General features: G+C 45.1%; 1 protein-coding gene across 3 annotated transcripts in view; it reads right to left on the bottom strand.

The window, feature by feature from the left end:
- Positions 1 to 2,137: 2,137 nt before the first annotated feature.
- The window catches only part of S1PR3 (sphingosine-1-phosphate receptor 3), a 76,845-nt gene continuing 59,265 nt past the window's right edge, over positions 2,138 to 19,717 (bottom strand). Inside the window, exons 1-2 of one of the 3 annotated variants that reach the window (XM_081930728.1) lie at positions 17,154 to 17,368; positions 2,138 to 4,519 (exon numbers count right to left, since the gene is read on the bottom strand). In XM_081930728.1, coding sequence (XP_081786854.1) covers positions 3,241 to 4,359 — 1,119 coding nt within the window. In that variant the 5' untranslated portion in view covers positions 4,360 to 4,519; positions 17,154 to 17,368 and the 3' untranslated portion in view covers positions 2,138 to 3,240. The other 2 variants (XM_081930730.1, XM_081930729.1) reach the window with 2 other exon arrangements.

Genomic DNA, 19,717 nt, shown 5'->3' with positions numbered 1-19,717 from the left:
TCTCAAAGACAATGTCTCTTCGCTGCTTTCAGCAGTTTTTATTATTTGATATGTTACTTTATACTGTTTGGCATTCACAGTTTCCGCATACTCTTTTGTATTTTGCACAGAGATCAAAAAGGTAATATACATGTTTACAAGACTTTACACTTGAAATAACAAATATTCATACCAACTAGGAGCGTTTCTGCTATGGGCATTACATTATCGGAGGGACAAAAGGATTTGGTGGCATTCTGTGCAAGTCATTCCCATCTATTATTTCTGCTTAAATGTGCTTAGGATTTTGCCCTTAGACACAGGTTTTCAATGAATCTGCTGTAGGAAATGTTTAAAACAGGAATAGCCAATGTGGTGCCTTTCACAAGCTCGTCTTTTGTTTCCCAATCTAATAACAAATTATACATTTTAGATTAAAAAAAATATCTTTGTTTTGTATAAGTTCTTTTTCAAATTGTGAGCTTTGGTCCGAAAAACCATTTTTCCTATCTATTTTAAACATTGCATGTAACTGATGATATTGTAGCCAGTCTGTAACATGGCTTCTTACACTTTCCATTGATTTCAGTTTAAGTGCCCCCTCTGTGAAATGCAGCAGTTCCCTGTAAAAACTGGCCATTGTCTATCCATATTAACTTTCTTGATTGGAATAGCCTCAATAGGAGATAGCCATAAAGGTGTTTTCCTTTCCAGCAGATTTTTATATTTCTCCTAAACTCTATACAAATTCTTCCTTAGAATATGGTTCATAAAACTTTTATGGATTTTTGCCTTCCCATACCAAAGACATGCATGCCAGCTGAATTTTAAATCATGGCCTTCTAAGTCCAGGAGGTTCACATTATCCAGTGTAATCCATTCTTTTAACCAGCACAAGCAGGCTGCCTCATAATACATTTGCAAATGTGGCAGGGCAAAGCCTCCTCTTTCTTTTATGTCTATCATAATTTCATGTTTAATTCTTGGCTTTGCCAATGCGGTGCCTTTCACACACTTTGTACTACAGCCATGATTTCTGTCTACTGGTTATGCTGTCTGGGACTGATGTGAGCTGTATCCCAAAATTTTAGGATGGTACCCCCATTGGCTACTCCTGGTCGAAATAGCATGCCCTTCCCCTTTTAAATGTCTCTTGTAAACAGAATTTTCACAGCTTGTCATTCTTAAGTTTAAAAAAAATCCCCTCAAATAATGATAGCAGGATGTTTTAAAAATCATGCCTCTATGCATATTTTAAAATCTAGAATAAAATCCCATTCAGTAGGCATTTATAAAGTGACTGTCCCCTATCAGCAGTTCCCAGCCCCTGGCTGAACTGATGTGATGTCAAAAGAGATTTATGAATTCTTCAGATGCTGAGGGGGCTGGTTCAGTTGAAAATTAGTCCTGTTGCTGTGAAGGAAGCAGAAGCTGGCTGAAAATCTCAGAGTACCATGTATGACGTTCTCATGGACCACTTTTGACTGTTCCTTCCACTTATGCTAACTTTACTTCCTGTGGTACATGCACCCCCCAATTTCACCCATTAGTCCATGTTAAGTGCATGGTGAATCCCATTTATTCTCTGCTCGCTTTCTTCCAACATAAGCCATCAGGGAAAAAATATATTGGTGGGCAGGGAGTCCAGATGACAGAATATTAATTCTAGAGCTAGATGAAGAAAAAAACATCCACCAGCCATTCAGTTGACTCAAGTTTGAGCTAGGGATAGTTGTTAAGGAACATTAAACTGAAATTTGCGATTTTTGTAAAGCTCTGTTGGGATAGTTTTCTGGAAACGTGTAGTTTTGTATGAAATAACATTGAGAAGACCATGCCCCTTCCATTGTATCTTTCTAATCTTCTGTGTTTGGGCTTTCCATAACACAGGCTGGGCCTTCAATTTTTTAAAAAAATATCTTTCAAAGAGCAAAAATAATAATATATGCATTGATTAAATATACATCTATATACATGCTATGCATAAAATGCCAAGACACATATTTCAGTTCGGCACTAAACTACATTAAATAAAGAAGAAATTCAAGGAGAATGAGCCAATATTACGTTTTTCTTAAAGTCCTAGAACAAAACCAAAATGCCTTCTAGTCCCAGCCTTCACATTTAGCTATTCTCAGAGGATGTTTGCATTGATAATGTAAACTTTTGCCAAACAACTGGCATAAATAAAGAGATAATTAGGCTTGCAGCTCAACCCGAAATATTTGTTCTGGGGTATCCATCTGTCTGTTCATGTCAGCGTGAGTTCCTTGCCTTCATAATATGGTAGTTTATGCCTTGTGGCACAGCAACTGGTCCTAAGCATTCATTTCTTGGGATGCCACGTCAAATAATACTTGTAGTGTGAATCCATTAACATAACAACAGAAGTAAAAGTTGGAAAATAATGCAGCACTGTGGAGGTAAACAATCTCTCTCGTAACTTTAAATGTCAGCAAATAGGGGATACACATTCCTGCAGAGGGTGTGCACTGCTTGGTGAATGGAAATGTTTCCTGTGAATCGACTGATACACACTTATTTCTATATACACATAATAGGCTAGCATTGGCTGCCATTTTCCCATGTGATTCTCCCCCGTTCCCCAGCACTACTGCCTGAGCAACAGTGATATCAAAGAATATCTATAAATACTGTTAACTCCTGGGGAGGAGGTCAGTTGTATAATGTTGCCAAACCGTCCCACTTGGGTGGAGAAAGCAAAAGATGGGTTTGGGTGGGAACAAAGTCTCCCACAGATCCCAGGCATTGTGTTCTGCATAGAGGTCAAGAAGGTAGGCTGCTTGAAGGAAGGGACGAAGGAAGTGAGGCAGCAGCTGGGCCCAAAAGGCACGGAACAGATGGCAATAAAAAAACTTACACAGCACCTCCAGCTTTTTTAGACTTGCATATTATTGGGAGGTGCAGACTGGGTTTCACTTATTGGTTTTAAATAACCCACCATGGTTTCTGCATTGATCCCCTAATGCGTATAAATTTTGTATCATGTCAAATGTGCCATTTTTCTTGATACTGACAGGATTTTGGGAGGCAGTGAAGTACCTTCCTGAGTCCATCCCTCACAGAACTAAAACCCAGTTCAAAACAGCCTGGGCTAAAAACAAGGCACTTGATATTATGCCGTTGGCGAGTGTTTCTCCCTGTGATTTAAGTGCATGAAACCCCACCAAAAGGCTTCCTTCCATTCGGCTCTTTTAAAAAGCCAGTTAAAGAATCCTTAGCCTGCAGAGTTGACGGACGTCATTTGCAGCAATTCCCATTGTGAAATGATGATTCGTTCTTTTCCGCTAAACCTGGTGAGCCGTTAGTCTGTGGGTGCTCGTCCTTCAGTTTCTGTGCATTGCTGCTGCTGGACTTGCTGCGACTCTGATCTGGGGTGGGCTGGATAGGCAGTGATGTGGTGGTGCTGGTCTTCACCAAGCAGCCACAGACGAGGCGGAAGAAAGCCCGGCGCATTTCTTTGCTCGCCAGGGTGTAGATGACGGGGTTCATGGCTGAATTGAGGACCGCCAAGGCAATGAACCCATGCACTTCATACAAAATGGGGCATTCTTTCACTTTGCAGGCCACATCAACCAGCAACAAGATAAACAGTGGTGACCAGCAAGCGATGAAGACCCCGACCACAATCACAACTGTCCGAAGCAATGCCATGGACCTCTCCGAGTTGTTGTGGTTGGTGACGTTGCGGCTGCTGGACTTCACCAAGATGTAGATCCGGGCGTAGAGGAGGACAATGGCCACCAAGATTGCTATAAAGATGGTGATGCAAAAGGCCACGTACCTTTTGGAATAGAGCGGCAAAATGGTGGAACAGTCAGCTAAGTCTGCAACACAATTCCAGCCAAGGATTGGCAAGGCGCCCAGGGAAACTGAGATAAGCCAGCATGTTCCGATGAGCAAAAAGACCCTGTACTTCTTATTGGCATCGTATGGCCTCATTTTGATCATTGTCAAATGCCTCTCGATGGCGATCGCTAATAAGCTGAACGTGGAAGCCCCCAGGGCCACAAACATGCTGCCTTCTCGAATAAACCAAATCTGGGCAGACAAGGACAGGGTCTTGTTTCCCGACATCAAGATGTTTACTTTGTAAACGATCCCAGCCAGCAGATCACAGAGGGCCAGGTTGCCAATGAAAAAATACATGCGGTTGTGAAACTTGTTGTTTTTCCAGATGGCGATCAGCACCATCAAGTTCTCCAGGATGATGAAGCTGCAGACGATTAGAAGGATAATGGTTGTCACACTTTTTTCTTTTCCTCGGATGAGCTTCCCCGTGAAGTTGTAATGGCGGCGGATCAGAGGGTCCATCCCTTCAAATTCTTGAACAGACGGTTGCGTGCTCACCATATCCATGGCTCAGCTTTGGACTGATCCGCTTTTCAAATCAGGGAAGTTTCAATCCAATTAATTCCCACAAGGGGGAGCCCGCATCACACCTCTTAGAAGACGTCTTCGAAAAGGTCAGCTTCTGTACTGGTCGCATGTCAGCAGCTTGCTGTGCTTCCACCAAAACCTTTAAAACAGCAACAGATGACAACATATTAAATCACCTGACTTCATATTAAAAACAGCAAGCTCATACTTTCTGATAAAATGCAGTCGGGAACAGATATGTGGGCTCTTGCAGATGTTTAGCTAATGAGATCAGTAGGGCAGATCTAGAAGCTCTCAGATGCTTGGGGCTACCATCTTCTGCCAAGTTTTTCTCTATCTCCACCCTCCAAATTTAATAACAAGTAAGACCACTGAGTTGCTCCCCCAACTTCACCATATTTTCAAACCATCGTCATCAGCAAATTATGTGCAACAGGAAAAGGGAGACACACATAATGTGGACAAATCTGGACAAATGTCTCTCTTTCTGGAAGAGAACGGGCTTCTATTCTGGTGGCAGCCCCACAGCTTTTGTCCCTAACTTCATCACAAGCAACAAGAAAGTCTTACATTAAATAGACCAATAACTTCACTTTCCAAAACTCTTCAAAATACATTTAAACAAAACGAGGGAGGATGCCTATTTATTTATATTATTTGTATGCTGCCTCTCATTTCAAAAAAGACTTTGCACTAATGGGACAACTTTGTTGGATACAATCCTGCATCGATAAAACAACAACAGGGTGGGCTATTTTCCAACATGCACAACTGGATGCAAACTCAATCTTCTTTCGTAAAACCTAAGCTAATGAATGCAATGCGCAATAATTTCCTCTGCCTTTCACAAAAGCCTTGTCCTTTCTCTCTAGAGGAAAAAATGGGAGCAAAGCACTTAAATTGCAAGTAAAAAGATTTGCATTCAATAATATGTTATAACATCTAAAGGAAACCTTCTTTTGAACATTTTATAATCACTTGGTGTGTATGTGATATAACAATAATAACAATGATAATAATAATAATAATAATAATAATAATAATAATAATAATAATAATTTATTATGTATACCCTGCCCATCCAGCTGGGCCACTCTGGGCGGCTCCCAACCATATAAAAACCATATAAATTCAAACCAGTATTGCCTATAAATATCTTTATGAACTATTTCTCAAATCTGTCCATTCAGTCTGTTCCCTAAAACCAAAGGATATGTAAGGAATGCTTGTCTATTCCAATTCGGAAACTGCATTCAGAATGGGAGCAGGGAAAGAGTTAGTGGCGTGCATTGCATCCGTTCATCCTTCCCGCCTCCTGCGCTGAATTTGGTATTCTGTCTGGGGTAAGGTATGCCTCGGAAATGTACAGTGGTACCTCGGGTTACATACGCTTCAGGTTACAGACTCTGCTAACCCAGAAATAGTACCTCGGGTTAAGAACTTTGCTTCAGGATGAGAACACAAATCGCGCGGCGGCAGCAGCGGGAGGCCCCATTAGCTAAAGTGGTACCTCAGGTTAAGAACAGTTTCAGGTTAAGAACGGACCTTCAGAACGAATTAAGTACTTAACCTGAGGTATCACTGTATTGCTCATCCTTGGTATTGCTGCAACCTTGAAGTTGGCTTCAGAGATGGGAGAACGGCACTCCTTCCTCTTCCATGGAGTTTCTGGCCATAGTAACAGTGCCAGAGGCATGTTTTATTTCAACTGTAGCTGCCCCCACAACAGAACACTGTCCTTTCCTTACAGGGGGTGGGGAAGAAAGCCACTTACTTATATAGAAGTTAAATCTGTCCCCTTGTGGCCAAGCTATCAAGAACCAAACGTCTCATTCTTCCGAACTCTGTTTGTCACATTAAGGTGCCCTTTAAACTTTCCTGGAACCCAAAAGGAAGGCATATTTCTCATGGCATTCCTGTAATGTTTAAAGACTGGCAGCCAGACAGGCAGGGCAAATCACAGGCATTTTTGCACAGGCATTTTTGTCCATGGAATTAGCATCCGTTCTCATGGCTTCAATTCGGTGGGTGCCGATCTCACTCTGACCAGCTGTGCATGTAACTTGAAAGCCTTTAAACCAGAGTGGGGAACCTGTGGCCCTCCATATGTTACTGGGCTACAGCTCTCATAACTCCTGACCATTGGCCATGATGGCAGGGGCTGATGGGAGTTGGAGTCCTGCAACAAGGGAATGCTCTGTGATCATTGATAAAACCTTTTCACCATAGAAAAGGAAATAATCAACATCCATTGGGAACACACCGCAGAAATATTAGATGTAGAGGGTCCTTTTTAAAACTCACAGTAATATAAGAATTGCTACATATACCACCAAAAATAATGCTTCTGTCAGCTGGTCTATTATTTTGTTGAGCAGAATTTTTGCCACCTTGTTGTTCTGTCAAAATGAATGATGCAGGGGCTCAAGAACGAATAAGCAACTGAGATTTAATTTGATGTAGTGAACAGAGGGTTGGGGTCAGATGAGGGAGATCTCTAAAGCTCACTGGATGACTGTGAGACTGTGTCTCTCAGCCTAACCTACTTATGCACGGTTGAATCTTGAGATCTGTGGACATCTCTCATATACATAATTTCTCCAATCCTCATTTTATCTCCACAGCCACCCTATGAAGTCATTTTCCTTATTTGGCCAAAGTGGGTGAAATTTTAAGGCACAGGTGCTCCTCCAGAGACTGACAAATTGTAGACAAATAGGTCCAAGGGCTTTTTGTGGAAGAAGGGAAATCCCTTGGGGGGGGGGGAGAGCAAGGGATTGTCTCTTGAATCACACCCACAATGTACATTTGAAGCACTCCTATAATGCAGGTGGCGCTGTGGGTTAAACCACAGAGCCTAGGACTTGCTGATCAGAAGGTTGGCGGTTCGAATCCCAGTGATGGAGTGAGCTCCCACTACTCGGTCCCTGCCCCTGCCAAACTAGCAGTTCAAAAGCACGTCAAAGTGTAAGTAGATAAATAGGTACCACTCCGACGGGAAGGTAAATGGCATTTCCGTGTGCTGCTCTGGTTTGCCAAAAGCGGTTTAGTCATGCTGGCCACATGACCCGGAAGCTGTATGCCGGCTCCCTCGGCCAATAAAGCGAGATTAGCGCCGCAACTCCAGAGTCGACCACAAGTGGACCTATTGGTCAGGGGTCCCTTTACCTTTACTTTACCACTGTAAATCAGGCAATATTTTGCAGAGGTCATTGCCCTATAGAAACACATAGATGTAGGAAAATATAAAGCTATAAGGTACAAAATGCAGTGACACAAAGCATTGCAGGACCCTTGTCCAACTTGGGAGGGGGTTATTAACATCACACTTTGCCTCAGAATGAGGGAAAGATCCCTGAATCACCTTGATCCACCCCGTTATTTGCCCTCCCCACACACAGCTGATGCAAACCAAGAGCACTTAGAAGGAAAAGTGAGATAAAAAATGGAATAAATAAAAAAAGTTACTCATGTACAAAATATTAACTGTGCAGTCCCATGACAGAATGACCATTCACCAGAGTCATGCTAAATTATACAGTCCCATTGATAAGCTGGTTCTCTGTCAGGTGAACACAACAGGAGCAAGTCTCACATCTCTCCGATGCTATAATACTCCGCACAGCAACACAGAAACTTAAACAAAAGGCACACAGAACGTTATTTCAGCTTTCCTCTTTTTGTGTGTGGGTGGTCGCAAGCAGAAATCTTCAGACCAGAGAAAAGCAAGCACATCTAAAGTGAAAAAGCAAACATCGTATATATTTTATGTAAGAGTTCTTCGGTGGTGAGTTATTGTGTATAATCTGTCAAGTTCCCATCAGTGGCATCAATGTCTAGGACAGGACTTGGCTTTGGCTATAAATTTATGCTCTGTGTGTGTCCGCTCTGCATAGCTTTGTGACTGCAAATGCAATCTAGAGAAGTGTAGCTCACAAAATGCCGTTTCTTAGAAAAGGCATGCATCTTTTAAGCCGACCGCTATGTGTCTTGGCTTCTATGAAATGTGATTTTGTCATTCTTTTAGAATATAATGTTATCAGCTGATTCCAATTGTGGTTTTAGCCAAGCTAACGTAAGTCACAAGTCCTTCCTTTTCATTCTTTTCAGACTTCTTTCTAATCACTGGCCAGTTCCCAAGGTGTACCTGGCTGCTGGGACCAGCCCTGAGAAGGAGTCGCAAATCCAGCCCCAAAAGTCAAGTCAGATATTATCCAAGGCTACTTTAGCACCCGAGACAGAAAAATCACTGTCCCTTGCAGTAAAAAAAATAACAACATGGGAATAAATTAAGTAGCCAACAATTAGCTGCCCTTTCATGACACTCAGTATTGGCTCCCCACAAAGAATTATGCAAATTGTAGTTTTTAAAAAGGTGCTTAGATTTGTTTAAAGACCCCTGTTCCCCTCACAAATCTACAGTTCAGAGTGGCTTAGCAATAAATCTCTCTTCCTGAGGGACTCTGGGGGTTGTAGTTCTGTGAGGGGAACAGGGGTCTCTCTAACAACTTTCAGTGCCATTTACAAACTACAGAGCCCAGGATTCTTTGGGGGAAAGCTACGACTGTTTAAAGGGATATAAGAGTACAGTGGTACCTCAGGTTACATACGCTTCAGGTTACATATGCTTCAGGTTACAGACTCCTCTAACCCAGAAATAGTACCTTGGGTTAAGAACTTTGCTTCAGGATGAGAACAGAAATCGTGTGATGGCGGCACCGCAGCAGCAGCAGCAGCGGGAGGCCCCATTAGCTAAAGTGGTGCTTCAGGTTAAGAACAGTTTCAGGTTAAGAACAGACCTCCAGAACAAATTAAGTACTTAACCCGAGGTACCACTGTACTTTAAATCTAAGCTATTTTGGAGGTGTGTGTGTTTTTAAAAAAACAATCAAGTGGTCTATATCTTTTATGGGGTAAAACAAACAAACAAACAAAGCAGATGTGTCCTCAGACTTAGCTCCTAGAGGTGATGGCTTCATTTTACCTAATGGTAGGTCTCACTCTGATGGTTGCAGTGACCTAGACGTCTAAAGTGACCTAGACGTCCAAAGGTCTTTTCAGAACAAAGCATGACAGTTATATCTTATATTCATAAAGCTCTCAGTGGATTAATCTAGAACAGTTCTGAGGTCCACAACTGTTTAGCCAGGACCTCCTTAGAAGTCGATCAATGTGCAGGCAAACATTTATCTTACAGCCTGAAGTCATTCTTATTTCTTGAATTGCCTTCTAGCTCTTGTTATGTCAAGAGATAAATCTAAAACTGATACCAACAACCCTACCTTTCAAGTTATCTGATATATAGGAGCCTGGGAATTTTTACCCCGGCACATAAGATAACAGACTGATGATAAAAATGACATTGAAAAGAAAAACCTGAGCTTATGTTGAAAAGAAATGTCCCAGGAACTAGCCCCTTAGCAAGAAGAAGGAAGGGAATTGGTGGTGAATAAAGCTGATCCATAGCTAAAATAAAATGGCTACCGATGTTTGGAAGACTTTAATTCCTCACATAATTTCAAAAGTATAATTGGCATGGTCCAGTTAGGTCAAAACACAACATCATTCAATGTCTTAAGTATTTCCAGTGAAGTTAGAAAGAGTACAAACATCAGCAGCAGCACACAACACCATCTGTGGTACTCCAGAACTGAATTTTGGGCAGTCTCAGTAGAGTATGCTTATTTGTTAGCTGTCGGACACCTGCTGGTGAGTCTCGATAAAACTGTGTGGTAAACCAAAATAATGAACAGACAGAGTTTGTGGCGAGGAAGTGGTTTGCTGCTGTTGCCAGGGCAACTCCTCTAGCCGGCAGGAATCCACTGCAATACCCATAAAAGTAATGCATTTCCATTGAAGACTCAGGCCCCTTCCAGACATCCAGCTCATTGAGCATTCATTCTGATTTGTTGCATAAAGCTTATATGGATGCTAGATTATACCCAGTTCCTGTGGAGCATCCGTTCTGATCTGTTTGCAGAACGGTTATATGACAACGGACATCCATCCTGCATTCACCGTGCTTTGCTTGCAGGCTTCTTGCATGTCTTCCTGCTTCCTTACTTGTTCGCCCTACACTTTTCAATGCATTTCTCCATCACTTTCCAAACCTCAGAAAGTCTGGGGCTTTTTTGTGTGGGGGTGGGGGGAGGGTTGTTTGCACTAGGGCGACAGAGCCCTTTAATCCACTTTAAAATACACAAACCGAAAGTTCCAGTATGCACTTGAATCCCTGCCACAAAATTCAGACAGTCTGAGCTTTCCAAACTGTGTGTCATGACACATTAGTGTGTCGGTTGCAGTGTGTAGGTGTGTCTTGCGAGCCCTCCCCACACTCCTCCCAGGACTGCAAAGGGGTTAGTTTAACCTCTGGTTTGCTGGTAAAATTACTGTGTTGCAAAATTATGCATGTGTCAGGGACTGGGCAGAGGAGGAATGGGGAAGACTGCCTCCCCAGCCTGACTCTTCTAGAGAAGATGAAGACAGTTCAGAATTACAACAGGGGTTTGAGGGAGGTGACAGCTCAGAGGCAGATGAGGGGGAAAGCTGGAAAATAATGGGGGGAGGGGGAGGAGGAGGAAGAAGAAGAAGAAGAAGAAGAAGAAGAAGAAGAAGAAGAAGAAGAGAGACAGCTGATGGACTCAGTGCCAGCGTGGTGTAGTATTTAAGAGTGGTGGACTCGTAATCTGGTGAACCAGGTTCGCGTCTCCGCTCCTCCACATGCAGCTGCTGGGTGACCTTGGGCTACTCACACTTCTCTGAAGTCTCTCAGCCCCACTCACCTCACAGAGTGTTTGTTGTGGGGGAGGAAGGGAAAGGAGATTGTTAGCCACTTTGAGACTCCTTAGGGTAGTGATAAAGCGGGATATCAAATCCAAACTCTTCAGTGTCTTTAGAAAGCATTCCAGACCCCCCTCTCCCAGAACATGGCAAGCCTTGAAAGTAGGAGAGCAAAGAGCTCAAAGGCAGAGGGCACACCTCAGCATCTATAGTGATGACGCATGAAGGGAGAGAGGGAGGGGGTGGAGACGTCATTACTCCAAGCAGCTGCATTTCCAAGCCTCTCTCTGTGAATATTGAATAAAAAAGCATTGGTAAGAACGTCCCTTGTCTTATTCGTTCCTGGCAACCTGCCAGGGGTGTGGGGACCCTCTGATGCCCAACAGCATGTCTAAGAAGCGTGTCACCAACATGAAAAGTTTGGGAAGCTGTGCCTTAGACGATGATAGATATGATGACTCTGACAGGCCAATGCATAACTGGTGTCCATTTGAAGCAGTGGCACCAACTCCAGGGAACCTCAAAAAATTTGCTGTGGCTGCTCATCCTCCACCCACTGCCACCACATGCCGCACCCTGCCACTGCCCACCTTACCTCTGGCTCTCCAGTGCCGCTGCAGCGACTGGGCCCGGGCCAGCCCCCATTAAAATGGCAATGTCCTTCAACTTTGGGGTCCCTGCCCCCTCAAATATTTTATTGGAGGGGGGCAGCAAAAGGACCTTGGTCCCTAAGAGTTGGCTCTTATGTATGCAAGTAAGGCTCCTTTCCTAGGGATGTGAAGCCTCATCTATCCAAGCATCCTTCCCCATGGAGGAACCCTAGGCATGCACATCTAAGGTTGCCATATTTTGAAGAGCAAAACAAGAGGACACATTTGCCAACTTCTGCTTTTAACTATGGATCACTATGACGATTCTACCCATGAAAAAGAGGACACATGGCAACCTTTAATAGCCCTCCCACTGCTCTCAGGCTGAGAACTGATCACCCACTGGTCAATGTTTGGTTGGCATCTTTTTCTTTCGGCAAAGTAAAGGTAAAGATAAAGGGACCCCTGACCATTAGGTCCAGTTGCGGACGAGTCTGGGGTTGCGGTGCTCATCTTGTTTTACAGGCTGAGGGAGCCAGCGTTTGTCCACAGACAGTTTTTCTGGGTCATGTGGCCAGCATGACTAAGCCGCTTCTGGTGAACCAGAGCAGTGCACGTAAACACCATTTACCTTCCCGCCGGAAGGTATTTATCTACTTACCCTTCGTGCTTTTGAACTGCTAGGTTGGCAGAAGCAGGGACCAAGCAACGGGAGCTCACCCCGTCACGGGGATTCGAACTGCCAACCTTCTGATCAGCAAGTTCTAGGCTCTGTGGTTTAACCCACAGCGCCACCTGCGTCCCCTTTTTCAACAATAATCATAAATAAATAAAAATAAAAATGTGCATCCCACCACTGAGCCCATTCCATTGTAACTATCCAACCTCCCAAAATTTCAACACCTCTTGCAATGGTTTGACCCCTTTCCATTTTAATGGTACAAATTCTACAAACTCTCCGTATCTTCTCAAAATCATTTTTCCTGCATATTCCCCGTCTTGCCTTAATGGCACATGTTAATTTGTCATTAACATCTGTATCCACACCTCTTTATACCACTCTTTCATTTTATATTCTGCTTGCCCCTTCCACTTCCTGGCTATAATAATTCGCGCAGCTGTCAGTAAATTTGTGAGCAAGTCCTTGATAGCCTGCAAACCTTCCACCCATCGTCAATTGATAATAATGCTACCTCTGGACTTTCGGTCAGCTTTAACCCAATGATTTCTGTTATCTCCTTAAACACCCCTTGGTTGGCATCTAATGGGTGAGGCTAGCCATTATATTCTTGGAGGTCACTTACACCTCTGATCCCACAAGTACTGGGGGATTCTGAAGTCCCACTTTGTTTTATTCAATTAGTTCCCATGAGTAGACATGATGGAGAAGGAACATGTGTGGGTTATGAACATAACACAGGAAGCTGTGGTCCTGCAGATGTTGTTACACTGCAACTCCAGAAGCCCCAACCAGTATGGCTAGCATGACCAGGGGTCAGGGATGATGGGAGGTGTAGGCAACATTTGGAGGGCCACAGACTCCCCACCCCTAACTGAACACAACATTCTCCGGGAACCCAACATTAGTTTTTTTATATATATAATTTTTATTAAATTTTCTGTTTTACAATTTAAAGCACTAATTTATATAACCTTAAGCTATCAATGACTTCCCTTCTTCTCTTTCCATGGTTCATTTTACATATCATAAATCCCTGCATATTTTACAGAAACTAAAGCATTCAGTATCCCATTATTACATACATCATAACTTATTTACATTGCTGAATTTATCTTAATGCTGCCAGTGTTTTTAGCTGTACACAATTATTTCCCATATATTCAATAAACATTTTCCAATCTTCTCTAAACATATGTTCTTCTTGTTCTCTTATTCTATATGTTAGGTCTGCAAGTTGTGCATATTCTGTCAACTTAAGTTGCCACTCTTCTTTGGTTGGGACCTCGCTCGTTTTCCATTTTTGGGCCGCAGTAGTAGCATACATAAATAGTCTTTTTTGACACCTGGGAATTTCCCTCTGAATTATCCCCAACAAAAAGGAATCTGGTTTTTTTGGAAAGCTACTTTTAAACATTTCCCCCCGATTCATTATATATCATTTCCCAGTACTCTTTACACCACATATGAAAGAATGTTCCCTCAATCTTTTTGCATCTCCAAGAACCCAACATTACTTTTCAGAGGCTCTCCAGAAAGCCATCAAATTACAGAAGGTTTGAGAGTTAAACCACACAAATCAACTCCTGTACTGGGATAATACTAGAATGAATGGGTGGACAGCTGGGAACATGGAAACGTAGCTTGATACATTCAGGTTTCACATCACAGCTGGGTTTTGTGACTGTGAATGTGTCTTGTGTGCACTGGCAATTTGAATCAATATACTTTGCAGGTTTTAGGGCCCAGCCAAAGGGAACCCTTACCAAAATGAAATTGGGGGAGGGAGATGGTTGAGTGCAGTGCTCCCTTTCCTCTGCAACAATCATGTGAACTGCGGAGAAATTTAAAATGCAGGAGGCTGCATAACAAACAGAAGGGCCCATCATGTCTGTAGCCTAAGTACTTTGGGGTGGTGATTGGCACATTTGTGGACATTGGCAAGAGAAAGCTCAGATCCTTTCATCTAGCTCTAGTTCCTAAGCCATAGCTAAAATAAGATAGAACACTAATTTGAAAGGACACCCCTTATTTAAGGAGACTGTCTCATACTCTAAAACACCACAATCCCATAACATGTAATGGGCAGCCTTTATTTCCATACTTTACACTCCCAGAGACCATAATGGGTGTTCTCAATTTCAGATGCCACAGTTCCACCACGAGCTCTTACTTTGGAAATCTTGGCTAGTCTGAGCCTCTAGAAATTGCTTTATTCTTCTCCTCTGGTCCAGATTCCTCAATCCCAACTGTCTCTTATTATCAGGGCCCAGTGGCGTAGCGTGGGTTGTCAGCACCCGGGGCAAGGCAAGTAATTTGCACCCCCTAACCTGTGGATTTGTGCCCCCTAACCTGTGGATTTGCGCCCCCTAACCCTAACCCCCAGATGTTGCGCCCGGTGCGGCTGGCCCCCCTGCACCCCCCACGCTACGCCACTGGTCCAGGGCCATTTCTTATTACTATTTTGTTAACACACGGAAGTAATCGTGAACTGACCTTTTCCTGGTTGATTTACATACCTCCCCACAAGGAACACCCACAAGTCCCCTATTTTGCACATTAACCTGGAAGTGCAAAAGAGAGTCAGGCTTTGGGGCACTTCCTGTAATGTGCACAATGATCCTCTGGACAACTGGGGTGTGGCTGTTTCGTAGAATTATAGAATCACAGAATTGTAGAATTGGAAGGGACTCAATGGGTCACCTATGATGCAGGAATCACAGCTAATCACAGTTTAAATCAGAGCTTTCCAAACTTTTCATGTTGGTGACACACTTCTTAGACATGCATAATTTTGCAACACAGTAATTCAGTTTGAAGAATTGATGCTTTTGAATTATGGTGCTGGAGGAGACTCTTGAGAGTCCCATGGACTGCAAGAAGATCAAGCCTATCCATTCTGAAGGAAATCAGCCCTGAGTGCTCACTGGAAGGACAGATCTTGAAGCTGAGGCTCCAATACTTTGACCACCTCATGAGAAGAGAAGACTCCCTGGAAAAGACCCTGATGTTGGGAAAGATGGAGGGCACAAGGAGAAGGGGACGACAGAGGACGAGATGGTTGTACAGTGTTCTCGAAGCTACCAGCATGAGTTTAACCAAACTGCAGGAGGCAGTGAAAGACAGGGGTGCCTGGCGCGCTCTGTCCATGGGGTCACGAAGAGTCGGACACAACTAAACAACAACAAAATTCAGTTTTACTAGCAAACCACAGGTTAAACTAACCCTTTTCCAGCCCCAGGAGGAGCACGGGGAGCGTTCTTACGACACACCTACACACTGCAGCCAACACACTAATGTGTTGCGACAGTTTGGAAAGCTCTGGTTTAAATGATCCCACAGTGTAAATGATCAATGAGAGCCTTTTCATCGCATGTTCTCTCTTCCTTGCTGTTGTGTTTCCCCAAAAGCCAGCCCCATGATCAGTTCACCCACATGTCTAACCCCCAAGCCACATGGTAAGGGCACTGATCTCTGCCAACGCAAACCTCAGGAGGGAGACCAGGGTTGTGTACACACATGCATGTTGAGCCAGCAACATGTACATAAAAGGACCATCAAGAATAGCCAGGGGTGGCCACAGCCACCAAGTGGCACTCATACACCCTTTAGGAGTGAATAATAATCATAGAATCATAGAGTTGAAAAGGACCACACGGGTCCTCTAGTCAATGCAGGAATATTTTGCCCAACATGGGGCTCAAATCCACAACCCTGAGATTTAGAGTCTCATGCTCTACCAAACTGGGTGCTACTTTTGCTTCTCCTTGTGGTTCGGCATCCCAAAACACAAAAGCTCTGGGAAAACCTCGTCGGGCAAGAACTTGCAGGAAGCCAGTTCTTCCCGCACCCTTTTAAACAGCGCGATTCTTCAGCATCCCAAGTAATTTGGAGACCCATCAGTCACTATCCCCATCGCTTTCAGTGGCGAAGTCTTCCAAGACAAACAGCTTTGCAGCCAAAGAGACACACGCGCGCACACATGCAACTCAACTTTTACGAGTCAAATGAACAAACTGGGCAGAACTGTGGCGTAGCTTGGGGGGTGCAGGGGGGGGGCGGCCGCACCGGGCGCAACATCTGGGGGTTAGGGGTAGGGGGCGCAAATCCACGGGTTAGGGGGCTCAAATCCACGGGATAGGGGGTGCAAATTACTTGCCTTGCCCCGGGTGCTGACAACCCACGCTACGCCACTGGGGCAGAAGCAGTAGAAAGCAGGTGAGGAAAAGTTTTAGATGAGGCCCCTGCTTTCTCTCCCTTTGTAGTTTCTTATTATAACTACAGTATCATCAGCGCACCACCACCGCCAGTTAAGTCTCCCAGCAGTTGACGATGGTGGGAAAACAGAGGCATCTGCTCTCCTCCGGGAAGCGCTGCAAACTTTTACAGACTCCTGGGGCAAAATGGTAATACAAACCACGCTGCGGGAAAAGGATGGCCAGTCCTTGTCACATCGCAGGAGGGCAATGCTGAGCTAACCACCCCCAAGATCACTAGGACTCACGATTCCCCCCCCAAAAAAAATCCCAACCCCAACCGGTTCGCACTAATTCGGATGACAGAACACTGACGTGTAAACGGCACCCCAAGCGTCAGCCGAGAGTCCCCTGGCGTTCCATCCCCAAGCGGGTCACACTAATTCGGATTAGAGACCACTGCCGTGTAAACGGCACCCCAAACTTCGCGGAGTCTCCCGCCGTTCCATCCCGCGCGCCTCCGCTCACCTCGTTCCGACGCGGCTCCCTGCCCGGCGCGCCACATCCTGGGACGTTCGGAGCGCCTTATATACCCGGGGTCCGGCGCTCTTTCCCGCCGATCGTCCCCTTTCCCCCTTCCCGGCTGTCGGCCAGAGCGTGGATCCAATTGATCCCACGGGCGCTGCGCTGTTGGAGAGCCCGCCGTCCCGTGCAAGCGCGGCCAACTTCCCCAGCAGCCTGCGAGGAGATGCTGAAGCTGCTGCTGCTGCTGCTGCTGCTGCCGCCCGCCCGCCCCCTCCTCGGGCTCCTCCCTCGCGAGGTCGCCCCCGCTCCATGTCCTGTTTCACACACCCCATCCCGGCCCTTTCTGCTCCCTGCTGCGCTCCGTCTACATTCCTTCTCCGGCCAGCCTCCCCTCCTCCAACGCGCCTCCCAGGATCGCATCTCGCCCACCCTCTGCTCGCCGTCCCTCCCGCTCGACTCTCTTGTTTCCCATCCGTGGCAATTCCAGAAGGCTTTCGGACCCGAGGCGCATGGCCTGGGAAGGGAGCCCCGCTTGGAAGTCAGCGGGGCTGGATGAAAAAGGGAAAAGTTTCTACCTGCGAGGGTCACGCAGCTCAGGGAGCAATCCCACGCACACTTAACCAGGGAATTATGGAACTGTAGGCGCCAGAGAGTCATCTATTCCACCCCCCTGCAATGCAGGAATCTTTCATCCCAAGTGGGGCTTGAACCCACGACCTTCAGATTAAGAGTCTCATGCTCTGGACTGAGCAATCCTGGCTGGTTAATTCACTTGTCCAAGTCCCTTTTGGGGTTGGAGCTGGCAAGCACTAACCAGGAGAGGGGATTTCAATTGCTTGCTTTTTTTTAAATGGAAAGCGATAGTTGTTAGCATATAGGCTGGCATATTTAATTTTTAAGAACTTCAGTTAAGTATTTTCAAGTAGCTTTAAGTGTATGCATACCATGAATTGCGCATATGTTGATCTAGTTTCTCCTAGGGTTGGCAACATAACTACAGTGGACGCTTGGGTTGCGAATGTGATCCGTGCGGGATGCACGTTCGCAACCCACAACATTTGCAACACATGCCTTCGTGTCTGCACATGTGCAGGTTGCGATCCGGCACTTCTGCGCATGTGCAAAGCGCGATTTAGCGCTTCTGCGCATGTGCGACCGGCGAAACCCGTTCCGGTACTTCTGGGTTTCCTGCTGGGGCTACAAATGCCAGAGGATGTTGTGGTTTCTTCTATGTCCATTCTTGGAAAGATGGAGTCTATTATTATTAGAGCCTACTGGTTGCTGTTAATCCTTAAGTAGACATACACTTTGGATCAAGCCAATAGCCCATCTACCTGTAGTTAAACATCCAGGATCAGCTCCCTCCCGGAAACCAATGTCCCCACTGCAGAAGGACGTGTGGATCCAGAATTGGCCTCCACAGTCACAGACTCACTGTGTTTATGGAAGACCATCTTACCTGGCTATGAGTGATCTCCAAAGAAGAAGAAGATTCAGAAGCATTGCTGCCTCCATCTGTGGATGCAGATCTTAGCCATTTCAGTTAGTAGCTTTCGGTAGCCCTTTCCTCCAGGAACTTGTCAAATTCATAGTTTGTGGAAGATAGTAGATAGTTGCACAAAGAAGATGTGAACAGGTAAAATGGCCAAGGCAAGACGCATGGCAGGGCAAAGAATCTTGGGGTTCATCCACACTTTCACTTGAGCTGCATTTTGATCACATTGTGTACCAGTGAATTCCCCCAGGCCCAAGGGCTTTCCATCTTGCTCTCTCTGGGTGTGCCTTGCAAAAGTCCAGTCTTTCGCCCTTGAACTGAAGTGCAGCAAAGCAAAATCCCATGCATCTGATAGGATCTGATTTGACAGCTAGTGTTAGGTTTTTGCAAGGCAAAAGAGAAGCTCTCTCAGAGAAGCTCCCGGACAGCGGGTGGGGGAATGGTAACTGGTACGCAGCATGATCAAAATATGGGTCAAACAAATGTGCCCTTAATTTCACAGATATGCTCCTCTGAACTACCCAGGAATGAGACTAGGAACAGGTCACAGGGGCTAGCTTGATAAAGGCATGGACCATTAGGAACAACAACAACAACAACAACTTATTGATACCCCCATCTGGCTGGGTTTCCTCAGCCACTCTGGGTGGCGCCCATCATCAGCATCAAGTGACAAAACATCAAACATCAAACATTAAAAACATCCCTAAACAGGGCTTCCTTCAGATGTCTTCTAAAAGTCAAATAGTTGTTTATCTACTTGACATATGATGGAAGGGCGTTCCACAGGACTGGCGCCACTTCCAAGAAGGCCCTCTGCCTGGTTCCCCGTAACCTTGCTTCTCATGGTGAGGGAACTGCCAGAAGGCCCTCGGAGCTGGACTCCTGTTCCAGGCTGAACGATGGGGGTGGAGACGCTCCTTCAGGTATACTAGGCTGAGGTCGTTTAGGGCTTTAAAGGTCAGCACCAACACTTTGAATTGTGCTCAGAAATGTACTGGGAGCCAATGTAGGTCTTTCAGGACTGGTGTTATATGGTCCCAGTGGCTACTGCCAGTCACCAGTCTGGCAG

This window comes from Podarcis melisellensis (assembly GCF_964234715.1).
Source record: "Podarcis melisellensis genome assembly, chromosome: 11".
In the NCBI taxonomy this organism is placed as follows: Eukaryota; Metazoa; Chordata; class Lepidosauria; order Squamata; family Lacertidae; genus Podarcis; species Podarcis melisellensis.
The sequence above is the reverse complement of the archived record's forward strand: the minus strand, read 5'-3'. Positions and strand labels throughout refer to the sequence as shown.